Consider the following 14885-nt stretch of genomic DNA (forward strand, 5'->3'; position numbering starts at 1 on the left):
TTGTTGTTGTTGTTGTTGTTGTTAGGTGCCATCAAGTCAGTACCGACTCGTAGTGACTTTATTCACAACAGAATGAAACACAGCTCGATCCTGAAAAGGGAAATAGTCTGGAATACCTTTGTGAAAGAACAGTGTTCTGACATTATTTGGTCATTAAGAGTATTGTGAACTCTTATAATCAATAATTGAATGTTTAAATTCCTCTGGATTTATGTTTGTTGCTATTTGTTTAGAATTGATTCCAAATTGTTTGGTCCGACTAAGTCTTTGAACTGATTCACTCCAGTTCAGGCCCCTGCTGAGAATGTGCCTTTCCACTCCTGACTTAAAATCTGTATTTTAACAAGTTCTCCAGGCAATTCTTATATATAACAATAAGAACAGCCTAGGGATGTTGTTAAAATGTAGATTCTCATTCAGTATATCTAGAACGGAAAGACACATTCTCAGGAGAAGGTTAAACTGGAATGAGATGGTTTAAAACTCTTGGTCTGCCTAGCTATGTCATTCTAATTCATCAGATACTTGGTGTGAGTTTTTTCCAAAATAGAGAATTTTTATTTTGCTAATTTTGTCTATGGTTTTTACTTTTGCTCTTCTATTACAAAAGTCTGGCTTTGCCACCCTTTTTCAACTGAAACCAAAGAGTGAAAAATGAAATAATGGAATCAAAGTCTCTTATCTTTTGAGTGAAGATGGTGATGTCCACATGATAAATAACTCTCTTCCAGGTTTTGCAATGGACCGAGTAAGGTTGCTGCTGCTTCTAACAATTAGAGTGCTTCCAGGGTCTTCACAGTTCAATGGCTACAATTGTGATGCCAACCTCCACAGTAGATTTCCTGGTAAGTCAAAACTTAGTATTTTCTCTTATTATATCTGTAAAAAGTGTTTGTGCTTGGGTAACAAATCATTTAAATACATATAGAAAATGGAGGGTGATCCCTACATTAAAGGTTTTAACAATTGGAAAATAGCAAAGGGCGTTTTTTTCTGTAGTTGCAATTTACATCACATTAACATACAAAGTATTCATCATAGTAAATATCATAATGGTCACTCACAAAGCTGAAAAATATTGGCTTGTTGTTAAGTGCCGTGGAATCTGTTTCAACCCATGTTGTTGTTGTTGTTATGTGCCGTGGAGTCGGTTCCGACTCATAGCGACCCTGTATAGGGTTTCCAAGGCTGTAAATCTTTACAGGAGCAGAAAGCTTCATCTTTTTCCCGTGGAACAACTGGTAGTTTCGAACTGCCGACCTTTAGGTTCCAGTCCAATTCGTAACCAGTATGCTACCAGAGCTCCTTAGGAACCCTGAATATGGTTTCCACGGAGCATGTGGTGAGCTTGAACCACTGACCTTGTTATTCAAACTGACTTTGCAGTCTGGTGCAGTAACCTGCAGCACCACACCAAGGCTCCAAATACTGGATTGTTGTTGTTGCTGTTGTTAAGTGCTGTTGAGTCAGTTCCAATCCATAGCAACCCTCTATATGGTTTCTGAGGAGAAGGTGGTGAGCTTAAACCATCGACTTTGTGATTCCAACAACTTTGTGCAATCCAGCGCATTAGCCCACAGAGCCACACCAAAGCTCCAAATATTGGCTAGTGGGAGTTAAAATTGGTAAAGCTTAATTTCTTTTTAAAAAATTACCTAATTGATAATTCTTTTTGAAAATAAGTTAATTTGGATTTTTAAAATTACTCTTTTATGCCACTAGGTCTATTTAGGAATAATGCTTTAGAAAATAATTATGAAATATTACACAATACTCAGAAAATATAAATTTAATACAATGTTGGTTTTACCAAAGTTTATAGGCCAGCCTCAATGAATTTCACACCAACATTATTGTGAGAGATTGAGATGTCATATTGATGGATGTATTACACAGGTTCCAAACATATGCACTTGGTGAGAAGGAATTAAGTATTTCATATAAGTGCCAACATTTTCTAATAACTAAAACAATAGAACATTAGTTGAACAGTTACTAATTAAAGAGCAGCCACACTGGAACTGCCTTTCCAAGTTTGCCATACAAATCCAAATACCTCACACAGCGTTTGCTGCTCTCCAAACCTACTATTTCTCTTACGATTGCAGGATGCAGGGCAAAATCACACCTGTATAGAGCAATCAGTAGGTTAACATCCTATTTTTATCTGAATAGTGGCAATCTGGTGTCTTCTGGAATAAACACCGAGCATATCAGAACGACATTATGTATACCTAGAATGCAAGTGCTTGGCATTGTAATTAAAATATGGAGCTCAAGGTAGGGACTGCCCAAGTATAAGGCTAGAAAAGTATGCTCAGGCTGGATTTTGTTAATTGTTTTGAATATAACAAATATGATATTGTTGTTGTTTTTGTATTTTTTGTCATGAACATTTTCAGAATTTTATTTAATTTTTCTTTTCTCTCCAATTTCATCCCAGGAATATTTTAAAGTAAATGTATTGTATCTATTCATGCTTCAATATGTATATTTAATGGAAATTAATTTTAAAGAATAAAACATAGCTATACTTAATGAATAAATCTGATGAAATGAATAATTCCATAATGTCATCTAATACTCAGCCAAACCCACTTCTGTCTAGTCAATTCTAACTCATAGCAACCCTATGTAGGGTTTTCAAGGGTGTAAATCTTTAGGGGAACACTTAGCAGTCAAATGCATAACCTATTATACCACCAGGGCTCCTCAATACTTAGTCAAGTTGCCTAAAAAACATCCACTTATTACATTTGTTGACATATCTCTACTGGTCCTGTACATCCTCACAGTTATTGCTCTGTTTGAGCCCATTGTTGCAAACACTATGTCACTCCATCTTGTTGAGAGCCGTCTTCTTTTTTGTTAACCCTCTTAAGTCTGTTTTAATTTATAACAGTCCTACCTCGATCCTTACTTTTAAAAAATGCTACTTACCTCTTTAAGATACTGGATCATTACTCTAATAGAATTTTGACACTCTGGATTGGCTGCCTACACCTTATGAGGTGTCATTTAACATGTTATTCTTACCCTGTATGTCCTATAAACTAACTAGAGGTTGAGGTTTGGATTAATTCAAATTCAATAGTTTTGTCAAGAATACTTTTTGTAAGACTGTGTGTTTTGACTTTACCTTTTAGGAAATGAAGAGCCTTTGAGTTGTTCTAAGCATGGACATGACACCGTCATGTTTTATAGTAGGAAATGGACACTGTGAAAGATACAGTTGAGTTAGGAGGGACTAGAAGCGGTAGAAGGCCTGGCAATAATAGCAGTAGAAGAAGGTAGATAGGAGGAGGTATTTAGCGTAGTGGTTATGAATCGGGCTGCGAACCTCAGGGTCAGCAGTTCGAAACTACCAGCTGTTCCATGGGAGAAAGATGAGGCTTTCTGCTCCCGTAAATATTTACAGCCTCAGAAACCCTGTACAGGGTCACTATGAGTCGGAACCAACTCCACGGCACATAACAACAACAACAACAATTTTTATGATGGACACTGCTTAACTTGATGACTAATTTGTTTGATGAAGAAAAGAGAAAACTAAAGGCTGTTTTGAATTGGAATAACTGGATATTGATACTGTCAATGGATTCCAAAAATATAAAACACATGTTTCAGAAAAAAAAAAACTTAGATGCAAAAGTTGCAAGTCTGTGGTATTTGTATAACTTCTAGTGATAGCTTCTATTTATTAATAGGAAATAAAGACCAACTTCTGAGGTGAGATAAAAACTGAAGACTTGAATCTAGTGCAGTGAATGAGGAATGAATACAGGAGAGGAAAATAAAATCTATGACAATAAACTACTTTTTAGATAACTTTGGTAATGACAAAAGAGAGACATGAACTGAACCAGTAACTAAAATGACAAAAGAGTTTTTTTTGGACTAGAGAGGCCTTAACATATATCATTTGGGAGAAAATGTTTAGAGATTAGAAAGACTGAAAAAGAAATAATTGATGCAATGAAGAAAGAAAATATGGAATTTATTTTAAAAAATCAAGTGATACAGTCAATCTTAAAAGAGTGTTTCTTTGATTGAGGAGAAAAAGAGAGACCCAGAAATTGAGGGAGTCCTGGTGTGGTGCTGCAGGTTAATGCACTGGACTGCAAGGTTGGTTTGAATCACAAGGTTAGGAGTTCAAGCTCATCAGTCACTCAGAACCAACTCAACAGCACTTAACAACAACAGTTGCATTCACTGTTTCAGTGAAGTGGGAAAATGTGGCCCTCTTGAGAGTGAGGTGGTCTGAGATGGGGAGTCAATCCATGACTCTGTTATGACTGAGTAAGAAGACCAAAAATAAAATGAAGACTCAACAGAAAGACTATAATAAATAAAACAAGTTAGTGAGCCAGGAAGTGTGTAGGCTAGTAGAAGAAGTATTTATCATATGGTAAAATTAAAAAGAAAAAGTTAAATCATCCATTTATAATGAAATCCCCTTATTGTCTATATCTAAAGCACTTAGAGTAGTTACTAAAAGTATGGACTACACTGTTTTACCCCAAATGTGTAATCTTTTAGATCTCTGAATCTGCATTTGAAAAAAACCTACAGATGATTCTAATGTACATTTCTATTAAAGAACAACTGACATAGTAGATTTTGTTATTTTTTGAGTCTGTTATTCCAATTAAAGCCACAATCATGTTAACATTTTTAGTATTGTTCTTAGACAACATCCAAACTTTCCAAACATACGTACCCACACAAATAAACACTATCACAGTGTTGCAATGTGTATATGCATTGTTTAAACTAAATCCCAGATAAAGCAGAAGGCCCAGGAGAAGCTTAAGTTTATATGGGGGTTATTTTTAAATCAGTACAGTTTTTTGCAGGGTGTTTGCAGAAAGAAGACCACAGTGAGCAAATTATGTATAAAGGTTAATTACTCACTCCCCTCTTGACTTGCAGCTTCTCCTTCACATCAGTATCACACTTGATGTCATCAAGACCACTACTAGCTGCTCAGATCTGAAGCAATGGGATGGAATGAGAATGAGGCTGGCAAAGGAGAGGGGCTATCTAAATGCAAAGCAATGTTAATAATGATGAGAGTAATCATCTTGCCCTATCTGACCTTTGCTATTTCATGACATTAGAACTATTTTTTTTTTTTTTTTAATTTCCATGGCATTTATCCTTGAACTAAAGGAACCACCATGGTCTAATTCATTTTACATTTAAAGGGGAACCATTAAAATTTAAAGGTTGTTAACTCTTGGCTAGCCAAGCTAGTGGCAAGGATGCACAAGGAAAATTGCTGTCATGTTCTGAATAAGACTCAAAAATACAGCTCACTTTTAGAGTACAAAAGAATTATTTGACCAGAGTGAAACAGTTACATAAATGCATATGGACTCTGTGAATTAGCAATACCTTCTAGAAGTACCCTTTTCTTTGGGAGGGATTTGTATATGAGGGTTAGGCTAAATTTTCAGGCCTCTAATAAATTCTGTAATAATAAAGTCATAACCAAGAATAAAAGTAGGCTCATAGGAGCAAAAACTCATGGCATCACATTGTCTTATGGTGAACTAACCAATCATGACCAATTGAATAAAAGTCAGTGTTTCATAGTTTGTCATTTTGTATTGTATTTAAAATAACACTAATAAGGAAAAATGGAGGGGTGGTGATGGCTCATGGGTATAATCCTCCTCTTTCATCTATGAGATCTGGGTTTGATTTCCAAACACAGAGCTGCACTGCAGTCCCTACCCTGTCATCATTGATAACCTGTTGCTGTGATGCTAAACAAGTTTCAGGAGAGCTTCCAGGCTAAGCCAGACTGATAAGAAAGTCCTGATGATCTAGTTCCAAAAATAAGTCTATGAAGTTCCTATGAATCAGAATGTTCCAATCTACAACTGACCATAGGGATGGCACAGGATTGGGCACCTTTTTGTTCCATTGTGTAGGGGTCAACATGAGTTGGGTGCTGATTCAACAACAGCTAACAATAATAATAAGAAAAAAAGAATAGATTTCATGTATTGATTACCTGTCACATTACATAATTAAACCTTTTTTTCCTTACAACAAACCCACAGGGTCTCTTTTAAATCCTTCTCTTATAATAGGGAAATGAAGCATTAACATGTTTCCAGGGTAATAGCTAGCAAGTGACTGAGATACAAAACTAGGAATATTTCCACCAAACCATGATACCTTAAAATGAACTTTGAATATTGCTTAAAAAAATGACATACAAATGGAGATTCACAATGGAAATTACCACATTAAAGGATCTGAAAAGTCCTATATGGTAGGGAGTTTTCTTTTGTCTTTTCAAGAACTGCTTGACGAAGAAATTGTTTTTCCAGTAATACTAAACATTTCATTGAACACTAGTTCAGACAAACATGCTGAAAGTCATCTGTTTAATGAAGAGACATCGTGGGTGCATCAAACATAATGACCTGGATAGTCTTGACTTGTTGTTGTTAAGTGCCATCGAGTCAGTTCCAACTAATAGCTACCCTATACACAATAGAATGAAACACAGCCTGGTCCTGTAGCATGCTCACAATTGTTATGATTGAGCCCATTGTTGCTGTCACTGTGTCAGTCAATCTTGTTGGGGGTCTTCCTCTTTGTTGCTGATCTTCTATGATGCATGTCTTCAGGGTCTGGTCCCTGCTGACTATATGTCCAAAATATGAGAGACAACATCTTGCCATCCTGTCTTCTAAGGAGAATTCTAGCTGTCCTTCTTCCAAGGCAAATTTGTTTGTTCTTCTGGCAGTCCATGGTACTTTCACTAATCTTTGCCAATGCCATAGTTCATAAAAAGGCATTGGTGTTTCTATGGTTCTCCTTACTTATCATTTAATTTTCATATGGATTTGAAACTATTGAAAATAACATGGCTTGGGTCAGGTGCACCTTCATTCTCAAAGTGACATCTTCGCTATTTAACACTTATAAGAGGTTTTGCAGCAGATTTGTCTAATGTAGTATGTCATTTGATTTATTGACTGCTGTCTCCATGAACATGGATTGTGGATCCAATCAAAATGAAGTCTTTGATAAATTTCAATCTTCTCTCTGTCTAACAGAAGATTATTTACTGGTTCAGTTGCAAGTATTTTCATTTTCTTTACATTGAGGTGAAATCTATACTAAATCCTTTAGTCCTCATCAGTAACTATTTCAAGTCTTCTTAACTTCAAGAGCTTCAAGTAAGCAACTTTGTGTCATCTATATATCTTGTTATTAATGAGTGTTTTTCCAATCTTGATGCCAAATTCTTCAGTTTCTCAGCAAACAGATTTAATAAGTATGTTAAAAAGATACAACTCTGAGCACACACTTTTCCTTTAACCTTTGAATTGTTGTATGCCAAAAGACAAAGTAGAGTGAATAATGGAAGAAATTACTTCAGGGGTTATGTTCTGGCCCACTATGTAAAGAGAAAGGCCAACTCTCCTGCCTTCCTGCTTATGTAGTAATGTTTTGGTCTCCAAGAAGTTAAGATGAGCCCGGCTTTTCACTTTGCACCTGTGAGTACAATTACTAGACCAGCTGAGGCAGAAGAATTGATCAAGGTACCAATTGCTGATCACATTCTGACTAATCTACAATGATAATGTTCAGTGAAAAGGAGAGCAATTAGTCAACAAAGTCAGAGACTGAATAAGTCAGGGTCCTTACTCTTCAATTTTATAACAAAGTTTCTAATTGCTTAAAATTTCCACTTCTTCTGCTTATATAAGTAATACCCATATGCTTTTCTTCTGCCTGAAAAAAATGACCAAAGTCTCTTGGCTTCAAAGAATGTGGAGCAGTAAGTACAGTCTGCAAATTTTGCATCTTACTGCATTTGAATTTCCTACTGCACTAGAAAGAACAGCTTGTGTTTGCTAATGAGAAACAGATGTTGTGATGAAAAACTAAGGTGGCAAGAAACCTGTTCAATATTGAGAGGAAACTTGAAATCCTAATCCATTTTTAAATTCTCTATCAGCTGTTGGCATTTCGTGTATTTGAAATATCAATGTCCCTTCAGGGCTTTTTGCATTTCTAGCACCCAGTTTACACAGTGTGACAGAATAGTTAAAATTTGCATAGTTTTAGAAAACCTAAGATAGAACCATTGCCTGATTAAAAGGTGACAGGCATATAAAACATTTATTTTTTACATTTTGCCAGGGATTCAGTTGAGCCCTATATTTCTTTTTTTTAAAATAATTCATATGGTATAGCACACTGTAGGATAAACACTGATCTGCTAACCTCAAGGTGAGTGCTCCAAACCTACCTATGAACTGCTCCTCAGAAACTCAATACAAGGTCACTATGAGTCAGAATCAACTTGATGGCACTTAAAAACAATAACATAACAAGGTTGTTGGTGTTAAGAGCCATCGAGTCAGTTCCGACTCATAGTGACCCTGTGTAGAGTTTTCAAGGAGCAACTGGTGAGTTTGAACCACCGACTTTGTAATTCAAAGCAACCTTACAGTCTAGCGCTTTATTCCACAACACCACAGTTAGTTTTGCTAAACTGTCATGGAAAAAACATTGCCATTTGGCAGTACAGATGACTCTTGAACAACACAGGTTTGAACCATCCAGGTCCACTGATCCAGGATATTTTTCCTATATCTGTTTGAGTTAACTCAAGTAGCAAAAAAAATTATTAATTCTTGATTATTTTTGTTGTAAGTTTTTACTAATTAGATTAATAGTTATCATTATGAAGAAAGCAAAAAGTCATTAAGAAGACAAGAAAGAAGGAAAAGATCAAAATGGATTTCATAAGGGACACTGAAACTTGCTCTCCAGCATAGAGATGCTAATGCAAATGAAAGAAATGAGGAGGTACAGAACTGAACAGAAAATTTCAAAGGTCAACCCGAGAAGACAAAATCAAATATTACAACAAAATGTGCAAAGATCTGGAGTCAGAAAGCCAAAAAGGGAGAACACATTCAGCATTTCTCAAGCTGGGGGATCTAAAGAAGAGATTCAAGCCTCGACTTCTGTTATTGAAGGATTCTCTGGGCAAATTATTGAATGATGCAGAAAGCATCAACATAAGATGGGAGGAATACACAGCGTCAGTGTACCAAAAGGAAATGGTTGATGTTCAACCATTTTAAAAGGTAGGATATGATCAAGGGCCAATCATACTGAAGGAAGAAGTCCAAGGTGCATTGAAGGAATTGGCATAGAACAAGGCTCAAGGAATTGATGGAATATAAATTGAAATCTCTCAAGAAAGTGAGGCGGCATTGGAGACACTCACTCATCTATGCCAAGAAATTAGGAAGGCAACTATCTGGCCGACTGATGAGAAGAGATCCGTATTTGTGCCCATTCCAAAGAGAGATGAACCAATGGGATGTGGAAATCATTGGGCAATATCTTTGATAGCCCATGTGAGTAAAGTTTTACTAAAGGTAATACATAAACAACTACTAGCATAATGTCAGCTTGAGGACTAAGGTGCGCCTGACCCAAGCCATGGTATTTTCAATAACCTTATATGCATGCAAAAGTTGGACAGTGATTAGGGAAGATCATAGAAGAATTGATGCATTTGAGTTATGGTGTTGGAGTAGAATATTAAATGTACCATTGGCTACCAAAATAACCAACAAATCTGTGTTGGAAGAAGTGCAGCCAGAGTGCTCCTTGGAGGTCAGGATGGCCAAACATCGTCTCTCATATTTCGGAGATATTGTCAGGAGGTACCAGTCACTGGAGAAGGATACCATGTTTGGTAAGGTGGAGGGTCAGAGAAAAAGAGGACGACCCCCAGCGAGATGGATTTGCAAAGTGGCAGCATCAATGGGCTCAATCGTAGGAACAATTGTGAGGTTGGTCCAGGACCAGACAGTGTTTACTTCTATTCTACATAGGGTCGCTATGAGTCGGTACCGACTCAATGGCACCCAACAACAACAACAACAATCACTAAAAGTAAGGAGTTCTGATAATGTAGTGTTTACTAGTCAGGCTGCTAACCTCAAGGTCATCTAGTTCGAAACTACCAGCAGTTCTGTGGATGAAAGATGAGTCTTTCAGCTCCCATAAAAGTTTCCAGCCTTGGAAACCCTATATAGAGTCTCTATGAGTTGGAACTGACTCCAGGACACATCTCCACCACCACCATGTTGCAATTCAAACCAGGGTTTACAGAGCAAGAGCCTCAAAAAATATAATTGCTCAAAGCAATTGTGATTCAATGAAAAAAACTTCCCTCTGGCATAAATTGCCCTTTGGCAACTTAAGGTATCATTTTTATCTCACTCTTTTAAAGCCTCATAAATGGTGGAATTGTACTGAATGAATGTCTTTAGTATATATATCTATATCTATATCTATATCTATATCTATATCTATATCTATATCTATATCTATATCTATATCTATATATATATATATATATATATATACAGGAAAAAAATGTTCTCTTTTAAAGAGGTAGTAAGAAGTCTTTAGAAAACTGGGTTAGGATGATTTGAAAAGATTTATTTTCTTACACTGCAAAAATCCTTTCATCTGTTATATCTTCAAGTGGAATCTACTTGTAGCAAATTCAGTTCTCTTGGAGAGATTACATGTCTTCTCTTATAAAGTGAAAAAAGAATACAGCTTTATATCTGGATGCAGTAGTCATTGCCATTGGAAAGGTATTCCAATCAATTAATTTTCTCAAAGGTGAAGAAGCAGAAGCTTTTAGTTGATTTACATTACAGAATGTGACATAACCTTTTGTGATATATTATTATTATTATATATTTACTTTTATATATTTATGTTTTCCCAAGTAATGCAATATAATCCTGGACTCTTGGTGTGGCACTTTAGGGTCACCACTGGACTGCAAAACACAAGGTCAACAGTTCAAACCCACCAGCTACTCCTTAGAAAGCCTACACCGGTTTATGATTGGGAACCCACACAACAGCAGTTGACAACAACCTTCTGATAAACTTAAAAGTAGGTCCTGAGTAAACTGTCTAGTAGTTGAGAATTTGATTTGACATTCAAGTAGATATTTATTACCTTGAAGAATTTACTGATTTCAGGGATTTTGTCTTTGCCTGACACTTGATCTCATTTTATGTCATTTCCTCATTCACATTTTATAGTCTAATAAAGATGGAGCTGTTGAGCTTCCAAATAACCTGAACATATTTCCCAAAAGGAATATATTTCATACTATCTCTTCTGTGTTGTAAAATTTCCACTCTAATATTTAGGTAACTCTTACTAATATTTCAAAACTCAGCTTAGTTTTATATTCTTCAGGAAGCCTTTCCTAATCAGCAGGGCTGCACTGGGTTAGTTTTCTATGCTAACTCACAGCTCTCGTTACAATTTTTCTGTTTGAACACAAGGACCACTACATTGGAATCATCAATTCATTGTTGTTGTTGTTGTTGTGCCGTCAAGTCGGTTCCGACCCATAGTGACCCTGTTCATAGTGGTTATTAATTCATATCAACTTCATCAGTAATGAAATTGATCAAATATGCAATCAAGTATTCAAAATTACTGGTGATAGGAATGAGAAGATTGGAACCAAATCAGAAGGAACAGTAATTGTAAAATATGGCCTTGATGATAGAAATGATGCTGGACATCACACGATACAATTTTCCAAGACAAAAATATGATCCTTAATTTATTCCACCTTAATTTAGAGATCATCTCAGGAACCGATTTGATGCATTAGACGCTGATTACTGAAGAACAGAAAAGCAATAGATGGCAACAAAAACATCATACAGTAAGAAAGCAAAAGGTCATTAAAAAGATAAAGAAAAGACCAAAATGGATGTCAAAAGAGATTCTGAAACTTGCTGTCCAGCATAGAGATGCTAAAGTGCATGAAAGAAATGAGGAAGAAAGGAGCTGAAAAAAAATTTTTTTTTCAAAGGGCAAAATGAAGGCAAAATCAAATATTACAAAGAAATATGTAAATACCTAGAGTTAGAAAACCTAAAGAGAAACACATGCTCAACATTTTTCAAGTTGAAAGAACTGAAGAGAAAATTCAAGCTTCAATTTCAATACTGAAGGATACTGTGTGCATCAGGTAATATAGAAATGGATGCAAGCATACATTGACAGAGAACTTCCAGAGGTTTAAGCTGGATTCAGAAGAGGCCGTGGAACAAGGAATATCATAGCTGATGTCCAATGGATCTTTGCTGAAAGCAAAGAATATCAGAAAGATGTTTACCTGTGCCTTATTGACTACACAAAGGCCTTCGATTGTATGGATCATGACAAGCTATGGACAACATTGCGAAGTATGAATATTCCAGAACACTTAATTGTGCTCATGAGGAATCTGTACCTGGACTAAGAGGCAGTTGTTCAAACAGAACATGGGAACACTGAATGGTTTAAAATTAAGAAAGTTGTGTGACAGGGTTGTATTCTTTCACCATACTTATTCAACCTGTATGCTGAGCAAATACTCCAAGAATGTGGGTAACATGAAGAAAGACATGGCATCAGGATTGGAGGAAGACTGACTAACAATTTGCAAGATGCAGATATTACAACCTAAATTGCTGAAAGTGAAGAGGACTTCAAATGTTTACTGATGAAGATCAAAAGAGCACAGCCTTCGGTATGGATTGCATCTCAATGTCAAGAAAACAAAAATCCTCACCACTGGACCAATAAACAACATTATTATAAATGGAGAAAAGTTTGAAGTTGTCAAGGACATCATTCTTCTTGGATCAGCTATGAACACTCATGGAAGCAGCAGTCAAGAAATCAACTGACATATTGCATTAGGCAAATCTTCTACAAAAGACAATTTTAAAGTGTTGAAGAGCAAAGATGTTAGCTTGAGGACTAAGGTGCACCTGACCCAAGATATGGTATTTTCAATAACCTCATATGCATCTGATAGCAGGACAGTGAATAAGGAAGACCATAGAAAAATTGACGATATATTTAGGTTTTTTAAAAAAATGTTTTGCTGTGAATTATGTGATAGTTTACATGGGAGAACATTATGTTTACATTCATCTTATCGTATACCATTTCGTTGTCACGATTACAATCCCCTCCATACATCAACAAACAACCAAAGGGTATACCCTAGTCTTCAGCACACAGCCCCTCTTGCTCTCTGGATCTAGAGTTCCCAGCTGCTCCATTTCTCCACGTCATCGTCTCTGCCTCCATCTCTGGCATCACTGTTTCTCTGCATTGGGTCCCGTACACTGTTCTTCTCCCTTAATTGTCCCAAGGACCTCTGCTCCTGGACTGCGAAGTCAACCATTCACTTCCTTTTGCTGCAAAACGTCTACCTTTACATTTCCAACCCTCACAGTCAGTCCTGATAGCAATTATTCACTATTGTATCACAAGAGTCCTATCACCATCTCCTTTCATCAACCCTGCCCAGACAGATTGGATACTACTAAATGGAGATTCTATCTTCCTAAGTGCCTTCTGGATCTAGGGTCCCTCTTGAAAGCTTGTAAGCCAGTCACTTCTTGCCTTTGTAGCCCCCCAATTTTTGGTAGCCAATGTCCAAGTTGCTCATCCCTGTGTACCCTGTGTACCGAAGTTGTGGGACTGATCCTCACTGTAAAGATTTGTTCCAACTTTGGAGCTATTGCATCCATAGCTATAGGTCAAGTTCATCAAATTATATCAGATTACTCTTTTTGTTCCTCTTCTTTCTACTCCTAGTTGAGCTCTGATCATCCAGCCATTGAATCCAGGTCAATCAGGTATTATCTGCAAGTGTGGGTGTTCTTGTGCATATCCCTTTGCTTCTTTTCAGCTGGACGCTTCGCTTTCCACTGTAGTCCTCTGTGGCTATGTCACTGACTCTGGGCCCAAGATTCCCCAGGTCTTGCCACACTGCTGGCCCTGTAGGACTTAGCTTACAGCTTCATTGCAGGTTTTTCCTCACTTCCCCTATTGGTGACCAACGTGGTCAGCAGTCAGACTGCATGTCTGCTCATGTATTCCCCTGAGTCTTGGAAGGGGATTTCCCCTGAGGGGACTCGACCACTTGCCTTGATGTCTCCTGGGTGATCAACTTGCTTGTTCTTGTAGTTGTCTATCAGACTGCTGTTATTGTTTTGTTTTGTTTTTAAAATTTTTTCCTGTTGCTCTTTCATTCAACAAGTATCTTCTGTTTTTCTAGTGGCTCCAGGCTGGTCTGTTTGTCCTTTCCTGTGGAAATTACCCACCTCAGAAGATTCTTGATGGCGTTCAGGATTCCACCTATGGTTTTATGCAATACAGAGGGTCTGCAGGAAATGCCCGTCATTGGGCAAGTTGTAGCCCCATTTTAGGTATTTCAATCAGCTATAGGCAGAAGATGGAATTAAAAGCTTTCTATGGTGATATTTCTAGCTATTCCTTTCTCTCCCCTGCAAGTATCTACTTTACAATGGTATGCAAGGGAAACCAAGCTTCAATAGACAGGCAAGTATCTTATAATTTTCCCCCTTTTACCCATTCAAACCATGCCTCAATCCCTATATCTTAGAGCCCTGTTGTTCCAGGGTTGTGCATACATCATAATTTACTTCTGTTCGACTTAGCCCACACAAACCTGCCTAATTGTTCTCCCATCCATCTTGTACTTCCATTCCCATCCATCTTCTTGTGTATTGGCCCCCTTTCTAGAAGCCAAACTCTCCTGTGTCTATTCCCTAACTGGTGCTCCGCCTTCCCCTCCCTCCTCTCATGTCACCCCACACATCCTGGTAACCAGCAAAGAATTCTCCCCCTCTTTAACTATGGGTTCTTTTACTTAGTCTTTTACAATAGTGGTCCTATGCAGTATTTCTCCTTTTGTGACTGACTAATTTCACTCAGCATAATGTCCTCACGGTTCATCCATGTTATGCAGTGGCTTGCAG

At 37.1% G+C, this 14885-nt stretch overlaps 1 protein-coding gene across 1 annotated transcript in view; it reads left to right on the forward strand.

Annotated features, from left to right (window-relative positions):
• ZPLD1 (zona pellucida-like domain containing 1) overlaps window positions 1-14885 on the forward strand; it is a 131451-nt gene that overhangs the window by 47189 nt on the left and 69377 nt on the right. The window contains exon 2 of the mRNA XM_006868629.1: window positions 732-845. Within this exon, the coding sequence (XP_006868691.1) occupies window positions 740-845 (106 nt within the window). The 5' untranslated portion in view covers window positions 732-739. The remainder of the gene's footprint in view (window positions 1-731; window positions 846-14885) is intronic.

The sequence above is a fragment of the Chrysochloris asiatica genome, unplaced genomic scaffold (genome assembly GCF_000296735.1).
Source record: "Chrysochloris asiatica unplaced genomic scaffold, ChrAsi1.0 scaffold00120, whole genome shotgun sequence".
Taxonomy (NCBI): domain Eukaryota; kingdom Metazoa; phylum Chordata; class Mammalia; order Afrosoricida; family Chrysochloridae; genus Chrysochloris; species Chrysochloris asiatica.